This window comes from Camelus ferus, chromosome 21 (assembly GCF_009834535.1).
Source record: "Camelus ferus isolate YT-003-E chromosome 21, BCGSAC_Cfer_1.0, whole genome shotgun sequence".
Taxonomy (NCBI): domain Eukaryota; kingdom Metazoa; phylum Chordata; class Mammalia; order Artiodactyla; family Camelidae; genus Camelus; species Camelus ferus.
In genome coordinates, this window is record NC_045716.1 from 1,578,417 (window position 1) to 1,604,369 (window position 25,953).

A 25,953-nucleotide genomic window follows, 5' to 3' on the forward strand; every position below is an offset into this window, starting at 1 on the left:
GGAAGGAATCGTATATCTGTGTTTTAGGTGGAGTAAACACGTAAGTCATCAGTGAGACCCCTTGTCTTGTCAGTTTTTCACGGAAGGATGGGAGAAGTCAGAATTCGCTGTCATAGTTGGCTCCTAACTTTCTCCTTTGCAGGAAATCAGTCCCCTCTGAGCTTCCTAAGTGTTTACAAAAGTATCTCAGGTCAGATGGACACCCAAGACCATCCTGTCTCAGAAATTTGTTGCCAATTTTAGCTCAAATAGGGCAAACCAAATAGATCAAGATGGTCTATGAAGGGATGAGGAAGTGAGCAAGGGATTCATTTAAGACTGGGAAGCATGATTCTGTCATCCAGCACCCTCATCTGACAGGGAGCTGGAAGTGGCCCTGAGCGGGGACGGCGCTGCCACAGATGGGGGAAGACAGAGGAGGAGGAGCTGGGGGACAGAGCAGCAGCATTTTGGGGAACTGATGCATGACAGGCACTATCTGATGCACTTCCTCTCCCCTCCACACTCCGCCCCTCTCGCCCTCTCTCTCCCCTTCTCTTTCCCTTTCTCTCAGGGTAGGTTTATGCGTCAGTTGCCAAAAGGTGGGGACATTTCCTGCTGCCTTTGCAACACTGAGAAGTTGTCTTAAGGGAGACGAGGCCCCATTCTGAGCACCAGGCCAGGAAAGGGAAGGCTGCTGGCAGCCCTGCTGGGGAGACACCTGCTCGCCATCTCCTGATCTCTCTGTCTCCAGGCAGCGCTCACAGCCTCCTGGTTTGCACCTGACCATGTCCCTGGCAGAGGCCATCAGCCTCTGGAATGAAGGGGTGTTAGCAGCTGACAAGAAGGACTGGAAAGGAGCCCTGGACGCCTTTGCTGCAGTCCAGGACCCCCACTCCAGGATTTGCTTCAACATTGGCTGCATGCACACGATCCTGGAAAACATGCCTGAGGCGGAGAAGGTGAGTGGAAGTGCCCCTGCCCGAGGACTCCCCGGCTTTTGTGATTGAGGTTCTCAGCCCCGGCTGCGCTTGAGATATTAGAAGCTTTAGAAGAACAGAAACTGCCCAGGCCCCACCTACCCCCAGAGATCCCGATTCAATTGGCCTGGGGAGCGGCCTGGGCGCTTCAGGTTTCAAAAGCTCCCGGGTGGTTCCAACCTGCAGCCCCGACTGGGAGCCACTAGCTGTGGGTTCTGCTCTCCTTCCTTCTCCATCTGCTCCATCTATCACATTCAGATCATCTGGAATCATTCTTTAAAACCTTTCTGAAGACTCCCCTAGTTACGCTTTGGGTTTTTATTTCAACTTGTGAACTGCTGGCCACAGGATTTCCATTTCACTGCTTCCTGCCTGATTTTAAAGCACCTCCTTTGACTTTCTAGCAATCTCCTGTGTGTGAGTTTTGCCTGCCCAACAGACCAAGAGGAGGCACTTAAGAAAAACAGGTTTCCTCTCAAGTGACAATTCTGATCTGCTCCCTGGCGCCCTCTTGCGAGGAGCCTGGGGCTGGTGGCAGGACAACCCGCCAAGGGCACGCTGTGGGACGCCACAGCGCATTTTTCAGGTGTTCTTTCTCTCGTATTTCCCAGCATGGGGTTGAGCCCTGTCAGTGATCGCTTCCTCAGATTGGTTGTGGTGAGCTGGAAAGGGTATGGCATTTGGAAGCAGACGCTCTAGGATCCGACTCCAGCTCTGCCTCTCTCAGGACCTTTGGGCTTCAGGAAGCCGCGTAGATGTCGGGCTCTCAGCATCATGAGCGTTAAGTGAGGCACCAGCTGCTAAAGTGCTGTGTGACTTCACACCCCTGTGCAGACGTTAGCTCTTATGTTTCCCTTTTACTGCGCACGTTTGCAAGGCGGTGTGGACAGGTGACTGACTCCCCAGCCCCCTTAAAGGGCTTGTTCCTCTTACAACCACCCTTACCTTGACAAAGAGGGAGGGAGAAGCTGCTTGGAAGACGCTGGAAGATCGCACAGACTGCCAAGGCCGCCCCAGGCTGCAGAGTGGGCAGAAGGGCCCCCCAGGCCCACCCCCTCTCAGCGGCCTGCCCCGGGGTGGGGGGGGCAGCAAACAGCACCAGAGATTCCTGGCTGTCGTGGGCAGAGGCCGGCAAAGCCGAGCAGCCGGCCTGGGCGCAGCTCTGCCAGCAGAGGCTGTTGTCCGGCCTCAGGGCTCCGGGGCGAGGCTGTGCGGGGCTGCTCACCCCTTGGCTCCACGCAGGGTCTCTCCCTGCGTCCTTCTGCCTCTGGCCTCTCAGTCTCTCTGCCTTCATTTGGTTTCTTGCTTAAGTCCTCATTCCCAGCATTTCATTTACATTCTTATTTGTTATTATTTTACTTGTATAGTATTTCAAAACAATGAACAAAATGGCAATAAGACCACATATATTTTACCTTAATTGTATACCATTTCTATGATACAGTTATTTACAAAATAAACAAATACTGTATATAATATTTTTTTTGTCAAATTTGATTATTTTTATTTTAATCCTGTCTTGAAAGGTGGATATGAATAGACCCATTTTATGGAGGAGAACACTAAGCTTCAAGGGGATTGGTAACCTGTAAACACCCTATAAATTAGGGAGGGACAGCCCAGGGGGCTCTGGCCCTGGTGTCTGACCCCTAAGCCTCCTGTCACCTCTGAGACACCAGCCATTCTCGGGACCCTTCCTGCCTCATTCTCTGGTTCATCCCACGCGGCCTCACTGCCTGGCTCTTCTCCCCACAGGCCTTCACCAGAAGCATCAACCGAGACAAGCACTTGGCAGTGGCCTACTTCCAGCGAGGAATGCTCTACTTCCGGATGGAGAAGTAAGTGGTCCAGCGTCACGCGAGCTGGGGAAGTGCGCGGAGGAAACCGGAGGGGGTCTTGGTGCTGCCAGGCGTGGGGTTTGAGAAGTGTCCTCCAGGCCTCTGCTGGGAAGTCTTGGACTTTCTCTGGGCAGTTACACAATCCGTCAGCACGAGGCAGAAGCCCTCTCGGGGAGGGAAGGCAGGCCCACCACTCAGCTATGGGCCAGTTGGGTCACAGCTCCGGACCAGCCTACATAACCACCGCAGGCCTGGTGTGGCCCGCCCGCCCGTGTCCCTGGTGGGTCACAGCCTGGGTGGTGCTGGCTGTAAATACCGTGGCCGTCGAGGGAACACCCGTGGTGTCCCCCACTACGAGTCACCAGGCTGTCACCTAATGAGGAGTATCGTGAAGCCACATCCAAACCTTCCTTCACTCCTGCAGAATGTGTTTCCAAAAACCTGGCTTAATCCATTCAGTGAAATAGAATTCAGCCACCAAAATGAGAATATGAATGGGCAACATTATATGTACAAGGTTTTACTGGTGCAGATAAATAACCAGCATATATCTTAACATAGGAAAAAGTCCATGATAGATATTAACTTCAAAAGACAGATTTCAACATTGCGTGTACAGCACAATTCCACTTCTGTTCCAAAGAACAGTCTGAAAGGCCACGGACCAAAACGTTGTCAGTATTTCTCTCCCGGCGGTGAAATTACAGGGATTTCCATTTCCTTCTATCAGCCTTTCTGCATTTTTGGTGCATTTACAGTCAACATGAAATAATTAGCAGAGACAAATAGAAAATGAAAGTTAATCTCACTTCCCACGCCCCTCCCCCAAACACCCCAGTAAACATACAGAAAACAAAGAAAACATATTCTAAGCATCAATGTAAAATGTTTTAGGGGAGGGCAAACTGACCCTTTGCAGAAATTGTTCCATCAGTGCAAACAAGTTCTAGGGAAGATGATTCAGCTCAGGCTAATGAAGAAATTTCTAAACAGTGAAGATGGTCGGGGCATGGGGAATAAGGTGCGTGCGTGCGTGCGTGCACGCGCGTGCACAGCAGGTGAGGCGGGGCGTGGGTGGGGCGCGGGGAGGCTGCAGAGGCTGTCCAGGCACTGAGGAGGGCTGGGCTGGGCTCTGCTCCTCTGCAGCCCGGAAAGGCTTTGACCCTAGGGTGTAGTCAGAAACAGAGGCTTTAAGGCCGCTGTGCTGAGCCGTTGCTAGGGGCAACTACCAGAAGCTCAGAGGACTTCCAGGATGCAAACACAGTCGACTGATTATCCGAATGAGTAAGAAGTGAGTGAAGTCTCCCCCAGAGGAAAACCACACAGGCAGTCTGGGGAATGAAAGCCTGGGCTTGAGGACAGACTGGCTTTTACTTTTTGGCGGCTTCATGCTTCAGTCTCCCTTCTTAACATCCTTCTCGGTGCCCCCTTCCCCCATCCTCAATAATCTCCAGATGTAAAGAATATTTGGAGAGGGCTGAGCACAAATCCTCCAGCTGATCTTGAGTTGCGAAAGACGATCTCTAAGGCCATCCTTTAATTAGCTCCAACAGCCTCTAACGAGGAGAGAGAGATGGCAAAGAGGGAAGGCTCCCAGAAGAAATTTCTACGTGAAAAAGCCCAGTTGTCCCCAGAATCCAAAAGGTTTCTATTTTGAGTGAGTCAAAAAGATCTTAGACCCAGGAATAAGACCCAGGATTCAATTAGTCTGTGATTGGTTAATAGTTAAATCTAAGAGAAAAATCTACCAAATTTTATCTTTACTTCAAGGACTATCTACTGAGTAAATAATGTAAATGAGTCGCTGTTCTCGCCCTGAGCCGCCTCCTTCTCTTCTGCTCAGTCCATAGGCACTGGTGTCCCTTCTCCCCCTAGAAAGATCGAGGTCTTGGCTCTTCCCCCTTTTATCACTATAGCAGTGGGTGTTACATAGCATAACATATGGGCTGTCTTCCCAGAAACACACACACAGGTACCTACATTTATGTGCAATTTCAGGCGGTTCAGTGTCCCCTGAAAACCATACGTGCGCCCTTGGGGCTCCGACGCTCTCCTGTGGCGTTGACCTCCAACCGTAGCCAGCCGGCTACTAAGTGTGTACCTGGGGTCAACCCAGAATATCTCTTTTCCTAAACCTGGTCAAGTTGACCTCTTAAATGTCTCCCAAGTGCACCCTTTCTCTCCCTCTCCACCAGCACTGCCCTGGTGTAGACCTCATTTTCCCCAGGACCACTGCAATCACTTCCAAATCACCCATATTCCCAAGTGATCTTCTTGAAAAAAGAAATGTGATCTTTTAAGACCCTCCAGTGGATCCCATCACTCCAGGAAAAAGGGCAACTTCCCTTGCCTGCTGCTCTGGTTCCGCCCCTGCCCGTCGCTCGCAGGCTCCAGGGCTGGCCCCAGGCACGCTCACCCGCCAGCTATGGCGACTGCCTCCCTGTGCCTCCTTTAATCGCCCCCTGTCTCCTCTGGGACACATACTTGCCTGTGGGTTTGTCTCTGCAGCTCGTGAGGAAAGAGCACTTACTCACTCGTATTTCAGTGTCCAGGATGGTAGTTAAATCCTTTGGAATTAATTAAACAAACGTGGATGAAATACAGCCCCTGCTTCAAGGAACTTCCACATCAAAACAGGGAAACAGGCCGCCAACATGAGTAGCTGTGGCGCAAGGCAGAGTGGGTCACGTGCTGAGGCGGCATTTTTAGACAAGTGCCTTGGGGACCGAAGAGCAGTCGCTTCTCAGTGAGGGGGGTCAGGCCTTCCTTCAGATCACGGTGGGTGGGACCTGCTTTGGCGCGTCGTTGGGTGCTTCCTTTCTGGTTTTCCCACCTTCAGATGTTGCTGCACTGGCCCTGCTGTCATTATAAAGTTCCACCGGGACGCAGTCAGTCGTTCTGAGCAGGCAGGTCGTGTCAGAGGGGTGGCTGTGGCCGACTGTCTGACCTCTCTGACCCCTGCCCTTTCCTCCAAAAGGGGAAGGAGCTCACCTTTCAGATCCTGGCCGTCTGAACCCTAGGGCTGTGATGATAAGGTGAGACCCTTTGGAAGGAGATGCTGGAGGAAGCAACGCAGCAAAGCCTTTCCCCTGATGTCTTTGAACCAGGAAGGGGCACGGCCCCAGCCCCCGGCGCCCAGGTGCTTGACATTCTGGCTCCCTTCAGCTTTCTGAAACTCCCCATTACCCCTGATGTCAGGGTGTGGAGTGCGGGGTTCTAGAGAGCCCCGGGCAGTGGCAGCCCCGGAGCAAGCGGAACGTCAGTGGTTACTAAGCAGACTTCCCAGAGAGTGGTCCAGAACGGAGCGTGATGAGCCCTCTCGGGCTCAGCCGGTGAGGCGCTTCGGCGGGTTTGCCGCTGCACAGCCCAGCCCTGCACCGGGGAGCGGGGGCTCCGGGCCGGGTCCTGGGGTGGCCAAGGCGCCAGGCGGGGTGACGTGCAGGTGTGGGCGGGGTGTGTGTGAGGAAAACCCTCTGGCCCTGCCCAGCAGAACCTGAGGGGGAAGCTGCCGACCCCTTGGCCTCGTAGGGGACACTGCGGGCTCCAAATGGCACGGAAGGAAACTGCAGAAGGGCTGGAGGGAGGCCGGAGCACGCTGCCTGCCCCCCAGCACGTGGGCTGAAGGTTATTCTGGAATTTGTATACGGGGCTTATTCAGACCCTGTGCAGCGGGGAACAGAGCTGGGCGGCAGTCCAGGTGCCCAGGGGAGCAGCTCCGGGTAAACAAGGGGGCTAGAAGAGGCCGGCAGCAGGCGGTCGGGGCGATGCTTTCAAAGATACGTTTAAAAACAGACATCTGGCAGGGGGACCCCCACCCTGTTTTTAACACAAAGCAAACCCTTTAATAACATGTCAGTTCTTTCCCCCTCCCACTGGGCCAGATCTTTAGCCATCTTGATGGGCGGACTTCGGAGGTGGAGTGGCTGGGCTCACGCAACACCAAGTGGACGCAGGCGGGGGTACAGCTCACCAGGGAGGCAGGCACGCCGCAGGTTACTGCTGATGACGCCTCATGCGTGCCCTCTGAGGACCTTCTCTGTCACAAACAGGCAGCAGAACACGGTGGATATCGCGTCTGCCCACGAAGCGGGACGCCTGCATCTCCGCCTGTCCCCTTACTCTTGGCTTAGTGAGTCACAGCCAGGCTCCCCATCCTCCAGCTTAGAAAGAAGGAACGGGGGCGCTTATCCTCCGCCCCTTCAAAGGAACGCCTGCAAAGACGTGTAAACCACTGCAAATGCCTCTCACTTTGTAAGGAATAGCTTGCGTGTTTTGATGGGTTTTACAGTCATCCTGGCCAATAAAGGCACGTTAGAGGAAGCCTCCCTCCTGTGTCAGACCCAGGCCGTCCCCTCCCGTTACTCCCACAGCCACTGTGTGTGTGGGTGTCTTCCAACCAAACGATGACAGAAAGTCCAGCTTCTCCCCCAGCCAGCGTGGGACCTCTCGTCCAGTCCGCCCTCCTGGTTGGCTCCAAGCTTCCCTGAGATCAGCACTCCAGCTTCCACATCTGGGTATTTTTATCTCCCAGTGATAGCTAATACAGCATCCAGTGTTAAGTAAGCACGAATTAAAAGACTGGTCTATGCATTTAGTTGCCAAAGATTTAGAGCTGAAAAAATATGTATATATGTTAGTGAATCACTGGGTGTGCCAGGCGCCATTCTGAGCACCTGAATGCTTTGTTCTCTTGTTAGTCTCTAATTCTAAAGATGAAAAAACAGACTTAGAGAAATGAAAAGTGCCCTTTGTCACTAGATAGCAAGTGGCAGAGCCAAGACGCAAGTCCATGTAGTTTTGACTTCAGAAATCAGATCCAGGGCCACGTTGCAGCAAGCCCCTAGTGTTCTGTGCTCCTTGAATTTGTTGGCCACTTGTGCACAACACTCTCCTTATAACATCAGTCTGGAAGCTGTGGCCAGGGAAGGAATTTGCCAGGGTCTCCTGGTCAGAGGCTGGGCTGATGGATCTGGTCCCAGTCCCTGGGGTGCCGTCATTATACCCCACCGCCTCTCGAGGGTCCCCACCAGCCCGTGTCCACATTTCAGGCTTGCCTCCAAGAGAAGCCACACGTGACCGCCTGGGGCCAGACAGTGGCCCAGGGACTTTACAGCTCAGTTGCCCGGCAGGAGCCACAACCAGATAGTCACATTTGTTCTTGCCAGGCCAGGGGTTGGGGCAGGGGTGGGGGTAGCTTGATTTTGGCTGCTACCACCCCCTGCCACCCAGGAATGTCTCCCCCCGACCAGGGCCTCTGGGGAGGTCAGGGGCAGGCCAAGCAGGCTGGTCCAGGTCCTGCCCACACCCCCGTGGGCACTATCGATGTGGTCAGCCCCATTCTCTGCGTGAATCCAGTAGCAGCAGCCCTGATGCATCTTGAGCCAGTCAGCACCACGCCAACCCAAGGAAACAGAAGGGCAGTGCCAGGGGCAGTGGCGAAATGCCATCTGGCTTGAGTGGTGGTTTCTATTCTCTTTTTCCCAAAGTGTGTGGAGGAGGAGGGAGGGGACAGGAGACTACAAAGGCCACAAAACCAAGAGTTAAGTTGGGCTCAAAAGAAGCCAAAGCAGAAGCTCTTGGCAGGAAGGTGACATCAGCGACTGTGAGGAGGCTCCTTGGAGCCGCGTCAGGCTGGCCTGGCCTGAGGGTGGGGAGTGAGGCATGAGCGTCAGGCTGGCCTGGCCTGAGGGTGGGGAGTGAGGCATGAGCCGTGCTCTGACTCGGCTCCGAGGGACACCGGGGCTGGCCGGCAGGGGCTGCCCTGCTCAGAAGCTCTCGGGAGAGAGAGAGGCTCTTTTGGGAAGTGACAAGGGGGCGTCAGAAAAGCGGGAGCTGGTGCAGTCAGTCCACAGAGATGAAAGCACCCGTGACCGCCTGAGGCCGGGAGGCTGGCGGGGGCTGCCCGGATGCGTGACCCCAGGGGGCCCCATTCACACCGAGTTCCGCAGAGCACAGGGCTCAGGGCTGGCGGAAAACCAGAGCAGGTCAGAAGTGACTGGACCTTGCTGTTTATCTATTTCATGTACAGTAGTTTGTCTCTGCAAACCCTGAGCTCCCCCATTTACCCCTTCCCACCCCTTTCCCCCACCTGGGAACCATCAGTGTGTTTCCTATGTCTGTGAGTCTGTTTCTGTTTTATAAATAAGTTCATCTGTGTCATTTTTTCAGATCCCACATAGAAGTGTACAGCCCAGGGAACTATATTCAACACCTTGTAGTAACCTATAATGAAAATATGAAAAAGAATATATACGTGTGTGTGTGTGTAGCTGAATCACCAAGCTGTATACCAGACATGAACACAAGGTTGTAAATCGACGATGCTTCAGTTTAAAAAAAAAAAGGAGGGAATTGGAAAGGCTCCCTTGTCCCAGTGAGGCGGACGGACAGAGGGAAGCAGACGCACATTCTGTTCTTCCTTTATTCCTCCGAGCCCTGAACTGGTTTCTTTCCCACAGGTATGATTCTGCTATTACAGATCTTAAAGAGGCCTTGACTCAGCTTCGGGGGAACCAGCTGATAGACTACAAGATCCTGGGGCTGCAGTTCAAGCTGTTCGCCTGTGAGGTGAGGGGCAGGGCCTGGCCCAGGGGGGCGGCCGGCGGCCGAGGGGGCACCGGCACTTCCAATGCACAGCGATCTGTTGACGCCTCCAGGGGCCTAGAAAAGGCGTTTCGTCTCCCCAGCCTTGGGACTCAGATCTTCCCTTAAGAAAAGACGCAGGTCTATCATTTCAGGCTCCTGATGGAGTCTTCATTCCCTGCGTGTGTGTGTTTTATTAACATGAGGCTCGAAGGACCCTGCGGAAACGAGTTTGCTGGGCTCTGTTTGGAATGGCTTGGCTGAGCCCGAGTGTGTTGGCCTGTGGAAGCATTCAGAATGATTTGCACAATTTGGGTTGAGAGGCTGTTTCTCAGCATCACACTAGCAAACCCAGAATCAGGGGCTCCCTCTCCGTGCAGAACCTGCCATGACCTTGCTCAGTTCCTGAGCTCACGCTCTTTGTGATGAATGGTCTGGCCTCGTGTCCTGGGCTGACGCCCAAACACAGAGTGAGGATAATTGAGTGCCAGTCCGTCCCCCCCGGCTCGACGAAAGACTCGGAGCACACAGTTAGGAAAGGTGTCCCTAGAAGGATGACGCACGCTCCGTCTGCCCGAAAGGAGGCAGCACGGCTGCTTGGACTTGACAGGTTCATGGACCTTGTCCAGCCAACCCGCCTCACTCCCCTTCTAAGCCCCAGTTATGCACCAGTAGCTTTAAACCTAAAATCCCTGCAAATAGCATAGAGCTTTATTTAGAAGAATTGTTGGAAAAAAGTCCCCGGCTTTAGTTTCTCAGGCAAGAGAAGCCACGCGTTCCCAGGGTCACTCAGGGCTAATAATAGAGTCCGCAGCTGCCTGGGCCACTGGGACACATGTCCCCATACAGCTCTGTGGCAGGATAGCCCCTTCCTCAGTTCCCCCAGGCGAGGGAAATGAAGCTTTTTGGGGGGAATTGGCTGGCATTTGGCCAGCTTCCAGGGTACAGCCTCTGGAACAACCGCGGCCCTGTTGTTACGTTAGACCGGATAATTCTTCGTTGCAGGGGGCTGTCCTGGGCATTGTAGGGTGTTGAACAGCATCCCTGGCCTCCACCCACTAGATGGCGGTAGCACCCCACCCCCGTGTCGCTAGACATTGCCAGTTTCCCCTAAGAGAGAATCACTCAGATTAAAGGGTTGAGGGACCACGTGGCTCTAGAGAAAGGACCCTAGAAGAGGGGCACGAAAGCAGAAATCCATAGGAGGAGTGCTCCCGCTGTAGCTGGAGTTTAAATGACTCAGGGGGCAGGAAATGCCCTCTGGGCCTCTCTGCAACTGAGGCTGGACTTTTCAGGGTCCCGTCCACCACATGGGACACTCCAGTCACCTGGCTACTCATCATGCCACGCCTCCCTGCCCACCAGCGTGCAGAGAAATTGCACCATCCTTTTGGAAAAGAGTCTCAGGCTTTTCCAATCATGGACTCATGAAAACCTGTTGCTAGAAACGTTCTTAAGAGAAAGTGGCTGAGAAGCAAACAGGAAGTTTCAAACGGCTTTGAGTTCTCCTTTCTCTCTGCACACATGGTCGGGGTGGGCTGGGCCAGCCAAGCACGTATGCAAAAGGCAACAGCTTCACTGAGGCTCAGAAACAGCCTAGGAAGGGAGCCTAGGTCTCTGCCCCTGGGCTTGCTGCCTGCCCAGTGCCAGCCGCCAGCTCTATGGGAAAACCCATCCTGCTGCCCATCCACACGCGCCTTGATAAACTGTTCTTTTTATCTGGATGAGACCCTGAACCAAGTCACACTGTGAGTGACAGACTGGAACAGAGGAGAAGTGTCATTACTTACCTGTGGCTGAACACCAAACTGCTCTAAAACACAGTGACTTAAAATAATACTGTTTATGATCGCAGTTTCTGGGGTCAGAAACCCTAGCTTGGCTGGGTGGCCTGGCTCGGAGGCTTCCATGAGGTTGCAGTCAAGGTGTCAGCGGGGCTGCTGCCATCGGAAAGCTTGGCTGGGGCTGGAGGCTCTGCTTCTAGGGCGACACATGTGCCTGGCAAGGGAGTGTTCCTTGTTGGCAGGAGGCCTCAGTTCTTTGCCACATGAACCTCTCCATAAGGCTGCCTGAGGCCGTCATGACCTGGTGGCTGGCTTCCCCCAGAGAAAGTAATGATCCGAGAGAAGGTAAAAATGGAGCATCGGTGTCTTTATATGCCACACCCCCTCATTTCCATAATATTCTATTGGCTACCAGGGCAGCTCCCTTGGATTGGGTGGGACTACCCTGGAGGGTGAGCACCAGGAGGGGAGGATCACCTTGCAGCTGGCTACCACTGAAAGCAAGGTCCTTGGGATCGGAGAGATAGGGATCAAATCCCCACCCGACACTTACTGGTTGTATAAACCTCGGAAAGTTACGTGCCACTGCCGAGCCATCATCTATAAAGCAAAGCTGAGCACTTAACCTCATAGCCATTCATTAATAAACTAACTCGTTTTTGCGCACCTTTCTGACGCCTACTAGTGTCAGGCAACAGACGTCCAGGGGTCCGCAGGACGAGGTGTCGGCAGCCAGAAGCTCACGGGCATGTGGGACAAGGTGGGGCAAGAGTGGTGCTATGGGAGGACTGTGGGCCCACAGAAGTGGGGCTCCCGCCCCGGTCAGCGGTTGTGAGGCTTGCAGATCACGCAGACGGGTGCCTGGTCCTATAGCTGGTCAGTAAATGGGGTTGGTGATGATAATGAGGATGGTCAGGACAAGGACAAGGACACTGCCTCTGACAGGCAGCACCAGGCTCCAGGAGCCCGAAGTTCTTCACAGCGTTAGCCTTGTGATTACAAACACAGGGAATCCCCAGATGGCCTGAGTCTGCAAACTCAACCCTGTGATCTTCCCCAGAGCACGCGGGCAGCGTGGCTCTCCCTCAAAGGGCAGACAAGACCTCCTTGCCGAGCCTCCCAGCCAGTCCCAAGATAGTTCGGCAGACGACAGGGCTCACAGTGGTGACTGTCCGTACAGCACCCGCTGGGTGCCGAGCAGCTGAACTCGGGGCTTTAGGTGAATTATTTGTTCTTTACAACCATCTGGAGGCAGGAAATGTTATTATCACCGTTTTATAAAAAACCTGGGGCCACACACTAGGAAACAGCCCGGGGGTACCTCCACTGCACGGCCGCACGTGTTCCAGCTTGGAAGGCCAGCTGTCCCCTTCTCCAGTGGGGCCTCAGTCAACCAGCTGTGTTTCCCCTCTGAGGCCCTGCAGCGCTGCCCGCACCCCGCCCCTGGACGTCAGACCATGAATCCTGCCACTCTCACCCATGGAAGGCCGGCAGCGGCTCCTGGGAGCTCATCCCCCAGGCCTCATGCGGGGAGCCCTAAGAACTTGCTGCTCTGCCATTAAAAGGAAACAAAGTAAACCCTACCTGTCGGTTGCCATCTTGATTTTCAGCCACCCCAGCTGAAGTGTTGCCCTGGGTTTATGCCAAGTCTCTCTCCAGCTCCAGGGGACTTTTGCCCACAGATGTTCCCCATGCCCATGTGGCTACATCACACAGTCTTGTCATTCCCGTGTTCTGGACAGGGTTCTGTCGGTGCTGGGGCAGGACGACGCATCTGGGACCCCCCTCCTCCACCTGTCCAGTGCCTGTCCAGTATCCCAGCCTGGGCTCAGTGGCCGGAGCTGGTCTGGGAGGCCACACGCATGTATGTTACTCCCAACTCTTCAAGGGGCCTTGAGCAGATCGCTGTTCTCGGTACTAAAACAACACAGTAGCTCTTGTCCTCCCCCCGACCTACTTGGTCGTTGAGAGAATGCACACGATTTAGGATTTGTGTGTTACGTGAAGTTTCTTCACAGCATCCTTGCGCTAGGCCTAACTCAGTAGCAGGATTGATGGCGTTCTGCTTCAGCTGCTCCCGGGAGAGCTGGGAAAGGGAAACATGCCACCAGGCAGCGTTCCAAGCGCAGACATGCAGCTCTTCCCTGCCTGGTCCCTAGACTTGGAGCAGCCTCAAGTTCTCGGTGTGGCCTGTGCCTTTCTAGGTGTTGTATAATATTGCTTTCATGTACGCCAAGAAGGAGGAATGGAAAAAGGCCGAAGAACATTTGGCGCTGGCTGTGAGCATGAAGTCTGAGCCGAGGCATTCCAAAATCGACAAAGCCATGGAAAGCGTCTGGGTGAGCACACTGGTGGAGCCGGTGGTGAGGACTTGAGTGGGTGTGTACTTGGTTCAGTGCACACGTGGACTGGGAAACCATAAACGAGGTGCTTTCATCTCCTCTGAGCTCCAGGTAACACTGATCTTGGGGGTATATGATTCTGTGCAGGATCCTGAGTCTGGAAGTCGGAGATGCTGAGGCCTGGAGCCCAGGCCAGCGGAGCCCTGGATAAGGTCCCCCCGAGGGAGGCTGGGGACAGGGGCCGAGCCCCAGGCAGAGGCTGTTTCTGCCTGCTCACTGCTCGCCGGGTCCTCGCAGCCTGGCACCGTGCCAGGCCTGTGATGGCTGTCAGCAAAAATGCATTGATTATATGAACAAATGGTGAAACTTATCCATTGTTTGGGCACATTTGGGGATGAAGCTGGTTCTAAATCAGATTTCTAAAACACTGGCAACAAGGGGGCTCCACTCAGCCTGCACACGAGTGTCCATGGCCGTGGTCTGCCAGTCCCAGGAGAGCGCTGCCGTGGGCCTGGCTTGGGTCCTGGGCCACTCTTGTGGCTGTGGTGCCTCCTATGCCATGAGGGACGGCCCTGCCCGAGCCACGCAGAGTGGGAGAGCGGTGGCTCCCCCAGGAAAAGAAGGAGCTGGGCAAATGACACCCACAGGGGTCCTGATAGCCTCTCCAAGTAAGGTGCTAGTGAGCCCAGCTGTTCCCACCTTAGACACCCTGAAATAGTAAGAAATCTCATCCTGACATGTTGCGAAAAAGCATGCTTGGGAGGTTATCTCAACAGATCCTTGCACCTGTTCAGTGAGGGAGACAGGACAAGCATCACTCCCCTCATCTTACAGGTAAGAAAATCGTGTTCTCTGTGTTACAGAAACAGAAGCTGTATGAGCCGGTGGTGATCCCCGTGGGCAGGTTGTTTCGGCCAAATGAGAGGCAAGTGGCTCAGCTGGTCAAGAAGGACTACCTAGGCAAGGCCACGGTGAGTGAGGTCTCTCAGCTTCCTCCGGGTCCCCCGTGGCCACACAGAGCAGGGTGGGAGGAACCCTTGGAAGAGGGCACCGGCCTCGTGGTTCTACCCTGGGATGGCAGCAGCTTCTGACCCAGAGGGTCAGCAGTCCTGTCCTCGGCCACTGGCCACTTCAGGAACCAGGCGCCCGCGAGAAGTGGATCCAGGGTGTGAGGAAGGAGGGGCTCAGGGAAACCAGCAGAAGGACGGGGAACAGTGCCGGCTGCGCCCTCACACCTTCCGTCCTCGATTTCAGGTCGTGGCGTCTGTCGTGGACCAAGACAGTTTCTCGGGGTTTGCCCCCCTGCAGCCACAGGTGAGGCAGTCCTGTCCTTCCCCACGGACCTGGGTCTCCAGACCCTCTCTCTGAAACAGCCGGCTGGGGAGGATGTCTGTGCTGAGCTGCCTTGTTCTCAGGGCGCCTTCACCTGGGTTCTCAGTGCTGCCGAGGGGCACGGCCTGGCCATTCCTGGTCACGGGTTCCATGACCGGGTAGGGGAACAAGGCAGTTTTAGACTTAACCTCAAGCCTCAGGGACCAGCCCTTCTGCTTTCCCCAGAATGCCAGCAGTCTTCACTTCTCTAGGTACCAAGAGAACTTGCAGGAAATTGAAGCACAAGCTGTGGAAGGCTTTTTCACAGTGCCTCTTCTCAGACATGGGACACAGGGGCTGGTAGGGGACTCCCACGGGCTCCCTCCACCTGCCTGCGTGCACAACACAGGCAGGGTGCCCGGAGTGAACCATCTTTCCGCCCAGGCTGGGCTCGGAGACACGGTTCCAGATGGACTGGGGAACGATGGGTCTGGGAATGTGAAGGCAGAGCTTCCTTATGAAGGGAGGAGGGTAGGACAGGCTGAGAAGATTCCGAGCTCTGTTGCCACAGAGCCGTGATGGGCAGGAGCGTCGGTCCCCACTAGCAGTGGGAGGATTTTCTGAGCGTGGCACCTACAGTCCAGTGTGCACACACCCGGTCACTCTGAGAGCAGCGCTGACCGCCTTCCAGGGTCAGCCTGTTGGCCTGGATGTGACTGACACTGGGGCTCTGGAGGGAAAGATGAGCAAAGGAGGAGAGCAAGGGAGTCAAGGTTCTTCGATCTCTCTCTTCATCATAAAGTTGAAGAAAGCCCTATGGGACTCCTGTGACTTTCAGGGCAGCCAGGGGACTCCAAGAAAGGGGAGAGGCCCAGGTAGCGGGGCTCCATGGCACTCAGTGGAGAACAAGGAGCACACCTAGAAAGGAGGGTCTTGCCTGGTCCGTGGATCCTGGGTTGATTTTTAAGTGCCCATGAGCGTCGGGTGACGGAGCAGACGTGCACTACAGGGCAGAGCTTTGGGAGACTGTCCTGGGACGGGGACAGAGCTCAAGGTCAAACGCACCCTTGTGATGCCATGTGGCACTGGGAGAGCTAAACGTTCCAGAAACCGGGTCTGGCCCAGGATGAATGGCTGTGCTGGTGCAACCTGCACCCGGGAGCTGGTGGGAGGGGTTGTTCTCCAGTGTTTAGTCAGGGAACACTGCGCCCTCTCCCTAGACGGGGTTCTGATCGAGCCAGAAATGCATTCTTTGATTTTCTGGTCTGAGAGAAGGCTTAAATTACCATTAACCGTCTGTTCTCTCTCCCCATCCTTCCCTGTTGTCCTGACGTCTTCATTTCTCCTGAATATGCAATAGGCAGCTGAGCCTCCACCCAGGCCCAAAACCCCAGAGATCTTCAGGTAAGTTAGATTCAGACCGAAATGCCAAATATCCAAGCTCCAAGCCTGGACTGATGGCAATAAAGGGCGTGAAGCTGGGGTCAGGGTCCAAACCTTGTGGAATTCAGCCTAGCCTGTCAGCCACTTCTGCTCTAACGCCACAGGTTAGAATGGAGTGATGGAGGGGACGGAGCCTGGCCGGTGGCGGGGCAGGCCATGGGGTCCTGGCTACAGTCGCCTGGTGTCCCTGTGTCCCCATGTCAACGTGCACAGGCCCCAGGCGGGGAGGGGTGGTTGCTGGAGTGCGCGGTGTTTTCGCGGAGCATCCCCAGGGGCCAGCACGCTGACCTCAGGGCGGAGGGCTCTGAATGGGCCGCAGCCCCTCGGAGGCCCAGGAGGCCAGGCTCTGGGGAGTCGGGTGAGCAGAGGAGGAGGCCGGAATGGCATGTCCTTTCCTGGGTGGGCATCTTTCATTCCCCATTGCACATGGTTTCGGAAGAAGTAAAAGGAAGGACTGGAGAAAAAGAAGTCATTCTTCTATAAGATGAGGAGCCAAGGATGACATAACCCACAGCTTTCTTAAGAGTTATCTCTAAGTGAGGAAGCAAGCCCAGCCTCCCCACTCAACAGAGAAGATTGTTAAAAAAAAAAAAAAAAAAAAGAAGTGGAGAAAGTCCCAGAGCAACTGTGAAAGTGAGGGGGTTGGATTCGGATTTGCTCACTCCGAAACTCTCCTGGGCTGGAGGAAGCTGTGCCCTGGAGGTGAATGGGCACAATGTTGGGAAACAAAAGGAAAGGTTGTGGGGAAAATGGTAGAGCTGGGGGGGGGGTGGGGGCGGGGACCCAGCAAGGCCAGAGTGAGTGAGGGGCGGCCTCGGTCACACTTTCCGAGGTGGCACAGATGGGACGCCCGGGAGCAGAGCTGGTCTGGAGGAGCCGGGGAGGGGAAATGACATTGCATAAGCAGGCAGGGGGGCCTCAGAGCCTCGCCACACAGCCCTCCCCCCACGCCTCACAGCCCGTCCCTCCGGCTGTGTGTCCCCTCCCACGCTGGCTCCAGGGGATTTCTCCTCCCCCTCCTCCAGGCGTCGTCTTTCCCACCCAGCTGGCTCCCGCCCACCTTCCGCCTTGTGCCTCTCATCCTCTCCCGCCCCACCCAGAACCGGGCGCCGGCCAGCCCCCGCAAGGGAGGGCGGGCACGGGTGGCAAGGCCCGTTATCTAGTGTGGCGGTGGTATGATCCTTCCACTGTCGCCCCGCGGCCTGTTCACGTGCGGTTCCCTACCCAGTCCTCCCGGGAGGCAGGCAGGCTCCCTGCTCAGGGTCACCTGGGCAGTCAGAGGTGGAGTTAGAAGGTGCCTGGAGCGGTCTCCCGGCTCCCAGTCCATTGCTGCCTGTCCACAGCGCCGTGGGACGGGATGCAGTCCACGGGCGGGATGCTGTCCAGCCTAGACGGTGGGCGGGACCTTGTGTCGACCCGCCTCCCCGGCTGCAGGGCTCTGGAAGGGGAAGCCCACCGTGTGCTGTTTGGGTTTGTGCCCGAGACGCCAGAGGAGCTCCAGGTCATGCCGGGGAACATCGTCTTTGTCTTGAAGAAGGGCAGTGATAACTGGGCCACGGTCATGTTCAACGGGCAGGTATTCGGAGGACCGGGGGTGGGGCTTGGGGCTCAGGATCCTGGCAGCACGCGGCAGAGCCCTGGAGGAGCGGCGTCTGCTACCTCACTCGCAGGCCCGCCGCCCGCTTCCATCTGCCCACCCGTCCCTCCCCACGGCCCTGGGTTCTCCTGCGGTGTGGGCGCTGATAAACACGTCTTTATTTCCGCCTTTCTGACTCGGCGATGCTGCCCTGCAGAAGGGGCTCGTTCCCTGCAACTACCTCGAACCTGTTGAGCTGCGGATCCATTCTCAGCAGCAGCCCCAGGTAACGTAGTGTCTGGGTCTGACCCGACCCCCCCCCCCATCCCCAAACCCCCACCACTGACAGACCTCTCGGCGGAGGTGGGGAAAGCAGTGTGAAAGAGGGACCGAGGACTCACTGGCCCCGAGCCTGCCCTGCACTGGCACCAGCTGCCCAGAGCTGGACTTGGGGATGGAGGGAAAACCCAGATGAGCTGAGTGGAGGCATCAGCAGGACCTGCTGGGCCCCCCAGCTCTGCGACTCCTCCTGGTCAGTGGTGACGCCACCAGAGCCATGGCACACGATGGTTAGGTCTTCCCAGAAATATCTTCTTCACCTGAAAGGATAGTCAATGTGTTGGCTGGTGAAATACATTTAAGAAACCAAAATGTCTCTTTAGAGCAGAGCAGAGTCAGAGTCGGCCTTGGCAGCCACTGCTTCTGGCCCTGCTGCCAGGCCTGGGGGTGGTCTTGGTTGGGTCTGAGCTGCCAGGCAGATGTCGGATGGCCAGGGGACCCCGTCTCGCTCTAGACTCTGCAACTGGTTGTCCTCAACGGGCTTGGCCCTCCCAGGTCAGAATCACTCTGTTCAGATGACCTGAAAAGTTTGGGTTTTTTTTCCAGGACTTTTATTTTTGTTTATTTTTTTAAACTTTTTTTTTTATTGATTTATAATCATTTTACAATGTTGTGTCAATTTGAAAAGTTTTAAATGTCATGCAAATGAGAAGGGGAATTTTTCCTTTGAAGGGGAGATGTGGGGTGAGAGGGTGCGCTGAGCCAACAGCTCAGGGCCCCGCCCCAGCTCCGCGGGTTTCCAGTGTGGCTGGAAGGGGTGATTAGGCCGCAAGGGCCTCTGAGCTGGGGGTTAGGATTCTCATTTCTGCTGTGATTTGTTTTCACCAGGCCAACCCTTCCTCCCATTTAGCCAACACTTTGTTCAGTCTCCCCCAAATATCACCACTACTGCAGCGTCTAGGAAGTCGTTTGCATCTGGCTATTCCCACCCCCGACTCGTACCCCGGCCTGAGAACTTTGTCTGAATGAAGGTTCTCACCGTCTCTTCCTGTCCCCTCCAGGAGGAAGCCTCCCTGGAGCCAGATATCCCAGCTCCTCCCAGTTCCAGTGCTCCTGGAAGACCCCAGCTGTCACCAGGTCAGTGTCCTTGGAGCACCCTCCTAGCCCTGGGTGCCGGAGTTCTCCGGGCTGCTTCCTGACAGAGCTGCTCCCCCAGCCTTCCAGGAAATTCTGCTTTCTCCTCCCAGCATGCCACTCAGCTCAGGACCGCGCAGCCCAGAGCCCCCGTCTCCTGGACCAGCCTCCCACAACACGGGAAATAGGAGCCCTTTCTCCCTCCCTGCTCCACAGCACTCCTGGGCTTGGGTGAATGTAGCTGGTCTCTGGGGGCAGTGAGTGTCCCAACCCAACTCAAGCAATCACCAAACCCTCTCAGTCAGGAGGGACTGAAACCATGTCCCAGGAGGAAAGGTTGAAGTCATTGCACACGTTTACCTCAGAGGTGGATGGAGTGGCTCTTTCCAAACTGCTCAGGAGCTCCAGCTGGGAAGGAAACTGCTCCCCAGAGCCCTGAAGGATGGACAGAGAGCCAAGGGGCAGGCGTGAAAAGGAGACTCTGCGGATGTGCGGAGAGGGCTGCCCTGGGGAGTCACGGGCTCTTTGTCATGAACGCAGGTTAAGCGGATTCTGCGTGTAAGTGCTCGGTAGAGGTGCATTGAATAGGTGGTTTGTCCAGACCCTAGATTGGTGATTGCCACGCCCACCTGATCATCAGAATCACTTGGGATGCTCCCCACCCCTATTTTTACTTGGAAGATACCAAACCTACAGAAAAGTTGAAAGTCTAGTACAGTAAACCCCAGACTACCTCTCACCTAGATTCGCTAGTCGTTAACATTTTGCACCAGCTACTTGCCTGGCTCCCCTGACTGATATAAACATTTTTTTCCAAATGGCTGAACCATTTAAAAGTAAGTTACAGACTCATGACCCTTCAGCCCACACTTTGGCATGTGTCTCCTAAGAACAAGGACCTTCCTCTCCACAAGAACAGTACAATTGTTATATTTAGGACATTTAACCTTAATACATAGATTGTATGTTTCATATTCACATTTCTCTAGTTGTCCCCCAAAATGTCCTTGAGAGCTTTCCTGTTTTTGTCTTTTCTGTCTAGGGGTCCATCAAGGATCATATATTAATTAACCTAGGGACATTTTTAAGGATATAGATTCCTAGGCCTTTGATTTTGTATTTTTAAGACTAGAATTGGGTATTTCTAGAAAAAACTTCCCACGTGATTCTAATGATCAGCTGGGTTTGAGTCAGTGCGGGCTTTATGATCACGCACCCCACCCCCGTGGTGAACGCCTTTACACACACTTCTCTTATCTAAGTTCTATATATGTAGACTGCTATATTAACGTATTACGCACATTAGAAAACATACCAAAAGTAAAGGACAAAGTGAAAATGAAGTGTTCCTACTACTCCTTCTGTGGTCCCCTGGCTCATTGCAAACCCCCTCTTTTTTGTGTCTCCGAAGCCCACTGGTTTAACCCACCTTTGGGAATCTCGCATGGTACATGGCACGCCTGAGGCTCTGCTGTTCACTGACCCTTGGGCCCCCTCCCGACCCCCATGGGTTGGGGAGGATGTGATGGTCCTTTGGTGACTACCTGTGTGGTCTCTAGAAGCAGAGACTGGGTTCCTTTGTCTGTTCGCGGCTCTGCCCGTCACCTTTCTGCAGAGGGGTTTCTCCCCCCCCCCCCACTTGTGAAGGTGAATGATCGCTCCAGAGGCTAAAGGGTGAGAAGCAGGGGGCGCTGTGCCAAGAGGTTTCAGCCTGTGTGTGGCAGGGGCGGGCAAGGGTGTTTATTCATCACCTTCTTTGGTCTAATTCCTTACCTTCTCCATTTAGGTCAGAAAGAAAAAGGAGAGCCCAAGGTAACATTGTTTTTCTTGCACTATTTCAAATGGTAGCAAGGGGAAGCACTTGGGCTGCGTACCTAAGCATGTCCGTGGGCATGTGTCCCTGGGTTATAGAAGGAGTCCCCAAAGCTGCCACCACACACACACACATGCACACTGTCCATGGGCCAGGGCCCCTCCTCGACAACCTCTCTCTCCTCCATGCACACGTTGCCTACTGGTCCATGGCTGGGGGGCCGGATCTCACCCAGCAGGAATTCTTTTCCAAGCAAGAGTTGGGCTGGAGGACGGAGTTCCGAAGGCCCTCTCACGTAGCTATAAATCCAGGTACTTCTCGGCCTCTTCCTGCCACAGAGAATTCCTGGTGAGACCACGTGTTGCTCGGAGGAGGCCTCAGACACTCATGTATCGCCTTTGCCCCCTCCCCCTGCAGGAGGTCAAGGTCAGCGTCCCCATGGCCTACATGCTCAAGGTGCACTACAAGTACACGGTGGTCATGGAGACCCAGCTTGGGCTTCCCTACAGCCAGGTCCGGGCCATGGTAGCCAAGAAGCTGGAGCTCCTGCCGGAACACACTAAGCTGAGGTGAGTGCCGTGCGCGGAGCAGGTGGGGGTACAGATGGGAACCCGGGGCTGGCCTGGAAGGCGGAAGAGGAGGATGGTCCGGCACCGACGTTCTCTGACTTGGTTCTTACCCATCATCTCTCCCCAGCTATCGGCCTCGGGACAGCAGTGAGCTGGTGCCCCTTTCGGAAGATGGCATGAAGGATGCCTGGGACCAAGTGAAAAACTACTGCCTGACTTTGTGGTGTGAGAACACAGTGGTGAGTGCAGTGAGCCCAAGGGCCTCTAACGCCACCTTTCTACTGGGTCACTTCCTCAGGAACAGTCCAGCACCTACCAAGGACCTTCTGTGTGCCTGGCACTATGCTTGTGTTGGGGATACGGTGGGTAACGAGCCGCAGCTCCGTCTGCCTTCCGTCTGCATCCTCACCTGGGCTGCAGCCGGGAGAGGGGCTCCCACAAGAGGAGAGCAGCCCAGGCGCCCACAGAAAGCCTCGAGTCCCTTCCATCTGCTGCCACACCCCATTGTTTCCAGGCCTGTCGCCGTCAGGCAAGGTGGGGTGAAGTCACAGCTTGAGGCTGAGCTCGCAGCCATTCTGCACCTTAAGTTTCCATGGGGAGGAACACTTGGGAGGGAAAGAAAACAGTGAGCATTGGTTTCACAAAGAGATGACTTGGATAATAACCTCCTACTCATTGCAAGCCTCCACCGAGAACTTCCTATGGGCCTAAGCCTGTGCCAAGTGCACTCTGGATAGTATTCCTACAATTCCCACGGCTCTACGAGGGAGATATTTTTGGCCTAGTTTATAACTGAGGTAGCAAGGCAAAGGGAGGGCAGCCTGGCCAAGGCTGCACAGAGCCCACCTGTACGGGACACCTCGCTTCTCTGAGAGGGGAAGGGCAGGTTGTCTAAGGGCCCTGGTGTCCGGCAAAGAGTTCACTGGCTCCCCTGTAAGAACACAGGGAGCCAGAGCGAAGGTAAAGGCTGGGAGTCGTAGCTACCGACGAACACTCTTGGACTTTGTCCCTTAGTTTCCAAAGGAAAAGTTGCCATTTCCTTTTGTTGAAGATGTTGATTCCCTCCCCCAACAATGGCCCTTGGAAACTGTCACCTGCCTTCTGTCAACATGCTTTTTTGTTTGCCTTTTTTGTAACCTCATACAAGTGGATCGCACAGTATAGGTATTCTTTTGTGTTTTAATAGTCCATTTCTTCTGAATGCTAAATGGTATTCTGCTGTGTGGATACCACAGTTTGCTTTTTCATCCACCTGCTGGTGTACATTTGAGCTGTTCCCAGCGTTTGGTAACATTTATTCTTCTGCAAACACTTGGTGGGTACTTACTGCTCTCTAGATAGGCGCTGGAGATAGAAAAACTAGTAAGATGTAGGTCCTTCTTAGGAAGATGAGGACAGATTACAAAGCCACGTGTTATTACGTAAACCGACGGTGATGCACACGTGACTCGCTGTGTTATGTAAGCACTTGGGAGGGTATCTCACCCAGAAATGCTGGAGGGAAGTGGGACAAGTCAGTAGTCTTCTTAGAGAAAATGATGCTGAAATTGTCTTGAAACTTAGCCTTAAAATGGTCCCTAGCGTTAGCCAGGTGGAGGAGATTAGGATGGGTGCAGTACACAGATGGAGCGGACAGAGGGAGCACCAGGGAGTCTGCACAGTGGGAGAGGGCGCTTAGGGTTCCCGGGCGCAGTGGGGACAGTGGTGGGAGACAAGGTGGGAAAGGCAGGGGGTCAGATCCAGGAAGGCCCTGTGCCCTGCTGTGCCGGGGTGATGCTGTGAGCAGGGGAGGAAATATGGAGGTTTTGCTTTGGATTGATGGCTTCTGCTCAGTGAGGGGAGGGTCTCTTTGGTAGAGTCTCACTCAGAGACAGATGTCTGATGAAAAAAAAAAAAAAAAAAGAGTGGGAGGGGAAGGATTAAAGAGGATGGCCCTGCAGTAAACCCCACTCAGCAAACTTCGTGCTCATCTGCGTTGGGGAAAGTCAAGAGCAGAGAGCCCCCCGAACTGAGACTCCCCAGTGTGTCCGGCCCAGAAGCCCACGGGTGAGTGCCAGTGCAAGGGGCCCCTTGCAAGTCTGGAAGGTCACCTTTAGGTTTTCCAATTGTCTGTCTTTGGACTCATCCCTTCAGTTCTGTCTTGAAAGGATTCTGCTTAGAAGGAGTTCTGCTCTAAATGTGAATTCCTTCACTGAAAAGTTTTGTTTGTTTGCTTTTATTTTCCTTTTTGAAGAAACTTTTTACTTTTGTTTTCAAGTACTGTTACTTTTTGTCCTTTGAAGAGCGCTTCAATCTGTTTAGTGGCTGTATGCAGCTAAGCCTCCCCAAGCCCCCAACACGGTCATTTTAGAACTCAGTCCAGCCTCAGAGGCCACTGTGGACTATCTTTTCTCATCTTATTGCTTAGTCTTGGACGGTGCAAGGAAGTTCTCATTCCCTGACTAGAAGAGAAGGGAAGTGAGCTTAAATTTATGAAGTATCTACTCAGCTCAGTGCAGGAACACATCATGAGCCAAGTTTAAACACACACACACACGTGTGTATATATCATTTTGTCACTTACTTGTGACTCAGCTTGTTTCTCCATCTTTTCAGAAGTAGCAGTCGGAACTATTCTACCTTTCTCAGGATTACTGTTGAGGTTTCAGGAAGGTTTGAAGACCGTCTCTGGTCCTGCAGACCTTTGGTTTCACTCACCCGGCCAGTCGGAGTCCATGAAGAACGTGCCAGGTCTATGCTAGGCACGGACCACAAACCTGCCTTTCTGAGCTTACACCTCTTGTGCTACACTGACGTCTCGCTGACCGATTCCTTTAGTTCAGTGATCACTGCAGACATTAGGAAAGCTAACAGTCCCTTTACTATTTCAGGGTGACCAGGGCGTTCCAGATGAACCCGAAGAAAGTGAAAAATCTGATGCGAATAACCAGACATCCGAGCCCCAGCTCAAGGGAGGGAGCCAGGTGGTAGCACTCTTCAGTTACGAGGCTACGCACCCGGAAGACCTGGAGTTTCTGGAAGGGGACGTGATCCTGGTGATAGCAACGGGTGAGTGCTACTCCCGGACTGTAGGAACTGCTTGTCAGCAGAAAAGAAATTCAAGGGCAGAGAGAAAACATCAGGAAGCTACACACTTAGCCAGTGGTTTCGGCCTCCTTCCCAGCTTTCAGCTGGAGGGAGCGCGCCTGAGCGGTCAGCCTTGCCGTCTGCTGTTCTCACGGGCAGGGAAGCGACACATGCCAGACTTACATCACAGTGTGATTATTAAAGATGGCTATGTTTTAGAAGCCATGGGTTCTCATTCCCAGAGTTAATGAATTGGAAGGTGGCTGGAATCATTTTGCCTTTGCACCAAGTCTATGGTGTGTCTGCAAATGATTGTTCTTTGAATTGATGAACTTTTTGAAGATGAGGGAAGGGGATAAATTTTGCCTTAAAAAGGAACTATTCAGAATTGCTGTCTCTGGTGACTTTCCTATTAGGTATTAAACACATTAAAACCTGAAGTAAGTGGAAGTTTCTAATTTAGTGCTTCTCTAGTAACTTTTTGAAAAGTCTAATCCTTCTGCATTTCACTCCTCCGATATCACATCTAAGACAAAAACCAGTAATAAGATGGCTAAATCCTATGTTCGCTCTTACCTCCGATCACTTCCCAATGCTGACTTTTCCCTGTGGCACAATTGGCGGTGGAGAAGGTCTGGCAAAAGATCTGGTAAACGATCCAGATGAGGTCACTGTCCTATATACGGGATTTGAAATCAATGTATACTTTTCCTTTTATCAGTGAATGAAGAATGGCTGGAAGGGGAGTGCAAAGGGAAGGTTGGCATCTTCCCCAGAGCTTTCGTTGAAGAACGCGCAGACTTGGAAAGCAGTCCTAGGCGAGTCTAGGAGGTTTCACAAGAAAAGGAAGCACCACCACGTGCAAGACCCAGCACGGCTCTGCAGCATACTGCACAGACATCACCGTGTTGAGGTGTTAGCTCGCCTACTTCTCCCGGCTAACATTTGACCCATCAGACAATGACGTGAGATTCCCCTGGGGGGAGGGAGGGGTGGTGGCTGGAAGCGTCTGGAAGGGCATCAGGGAGCCCCTGGGGTGCTGCTAATCTGCTTCCTGCTCTGAGTGCTGGCTACCAGATGGGTGCAGTTCGTGAAAATTCACCGAGTTGTACCCTGATAATTGGTACATTTCTCTGTATGTGATGCCTCAATAAAAAATTTACAAAAACAAGACACGCCGAGTGCAGGCCCCAGACCTAAGTGTAAGTACCCCTACTCCTGCACCATCACTGTCCCAGACTCCCAGGGCCTGAGGGA

General features: G+C 54.0%; 1 protein-coding gene across 1 annotated transcript; it reads left to right on the forward strand.

The window, feature by feature from the left end:
• The first annotated feature begins 434 nt into the window (after positions 1–434).
• Positions 435–25,869, forward strand: NCF2 (neutrophil cytosolic factor 2). Its single transcript, XM_032463560.1, has 15 exons — positions 435–941; positions 2,715–2,797; positions 9,256–9,364; positions 13,368–13,502; positions 14,369–14,476; positions 14,760–14,819; positions 16,177–16,220; positions 17,694–17,835; positions 18,053–18,121; positions 19,176–19,251; positions 21,035–21,060; positions 21,479–21,630; positions 21,758–21,869; positions 24,501–24,678; positions 25,418–25,869. The coding sequence occupies exons 1-15, from the start codon at positions 768–770 to the stop codon at positions 25,522–25,524; spliced, it is 1,575 nt and encodes a 524-aa protein (XP_032319451.1). The 5' UTR covers positions 435–767; the 3' UTR covers positions 25,525–25,869.
• The last annotated feature ends 84 nt before the right edge of the window (positions 25,870–25,953 follow it).

Bases quoted from the DNA above. Each gene is read 5' to 3' on its own strand.
- NCF2 (XM_032463560.1), top strand. From the start codon at position 768: ATGTCCCTGGCAGAGGCCATCAGCCTCTGGAATGAAGGGGTGTTAGCA. The intron at 9,365-13,367 runs GTGAGGGGCAGG...GTGCCTTTCTAG, and splicing joins TCAAGCTGTTCGCCTGTGAG to GTGTTGTATAATATTGCTTT. The intron at 16,221-17,693 runs GTAAGTTAGATT...CCCCGGCTGCAG, and splicing joins AAAACCCCAGAGATCTTCAG to GGCTCTGGAAGGGGAAGCCC.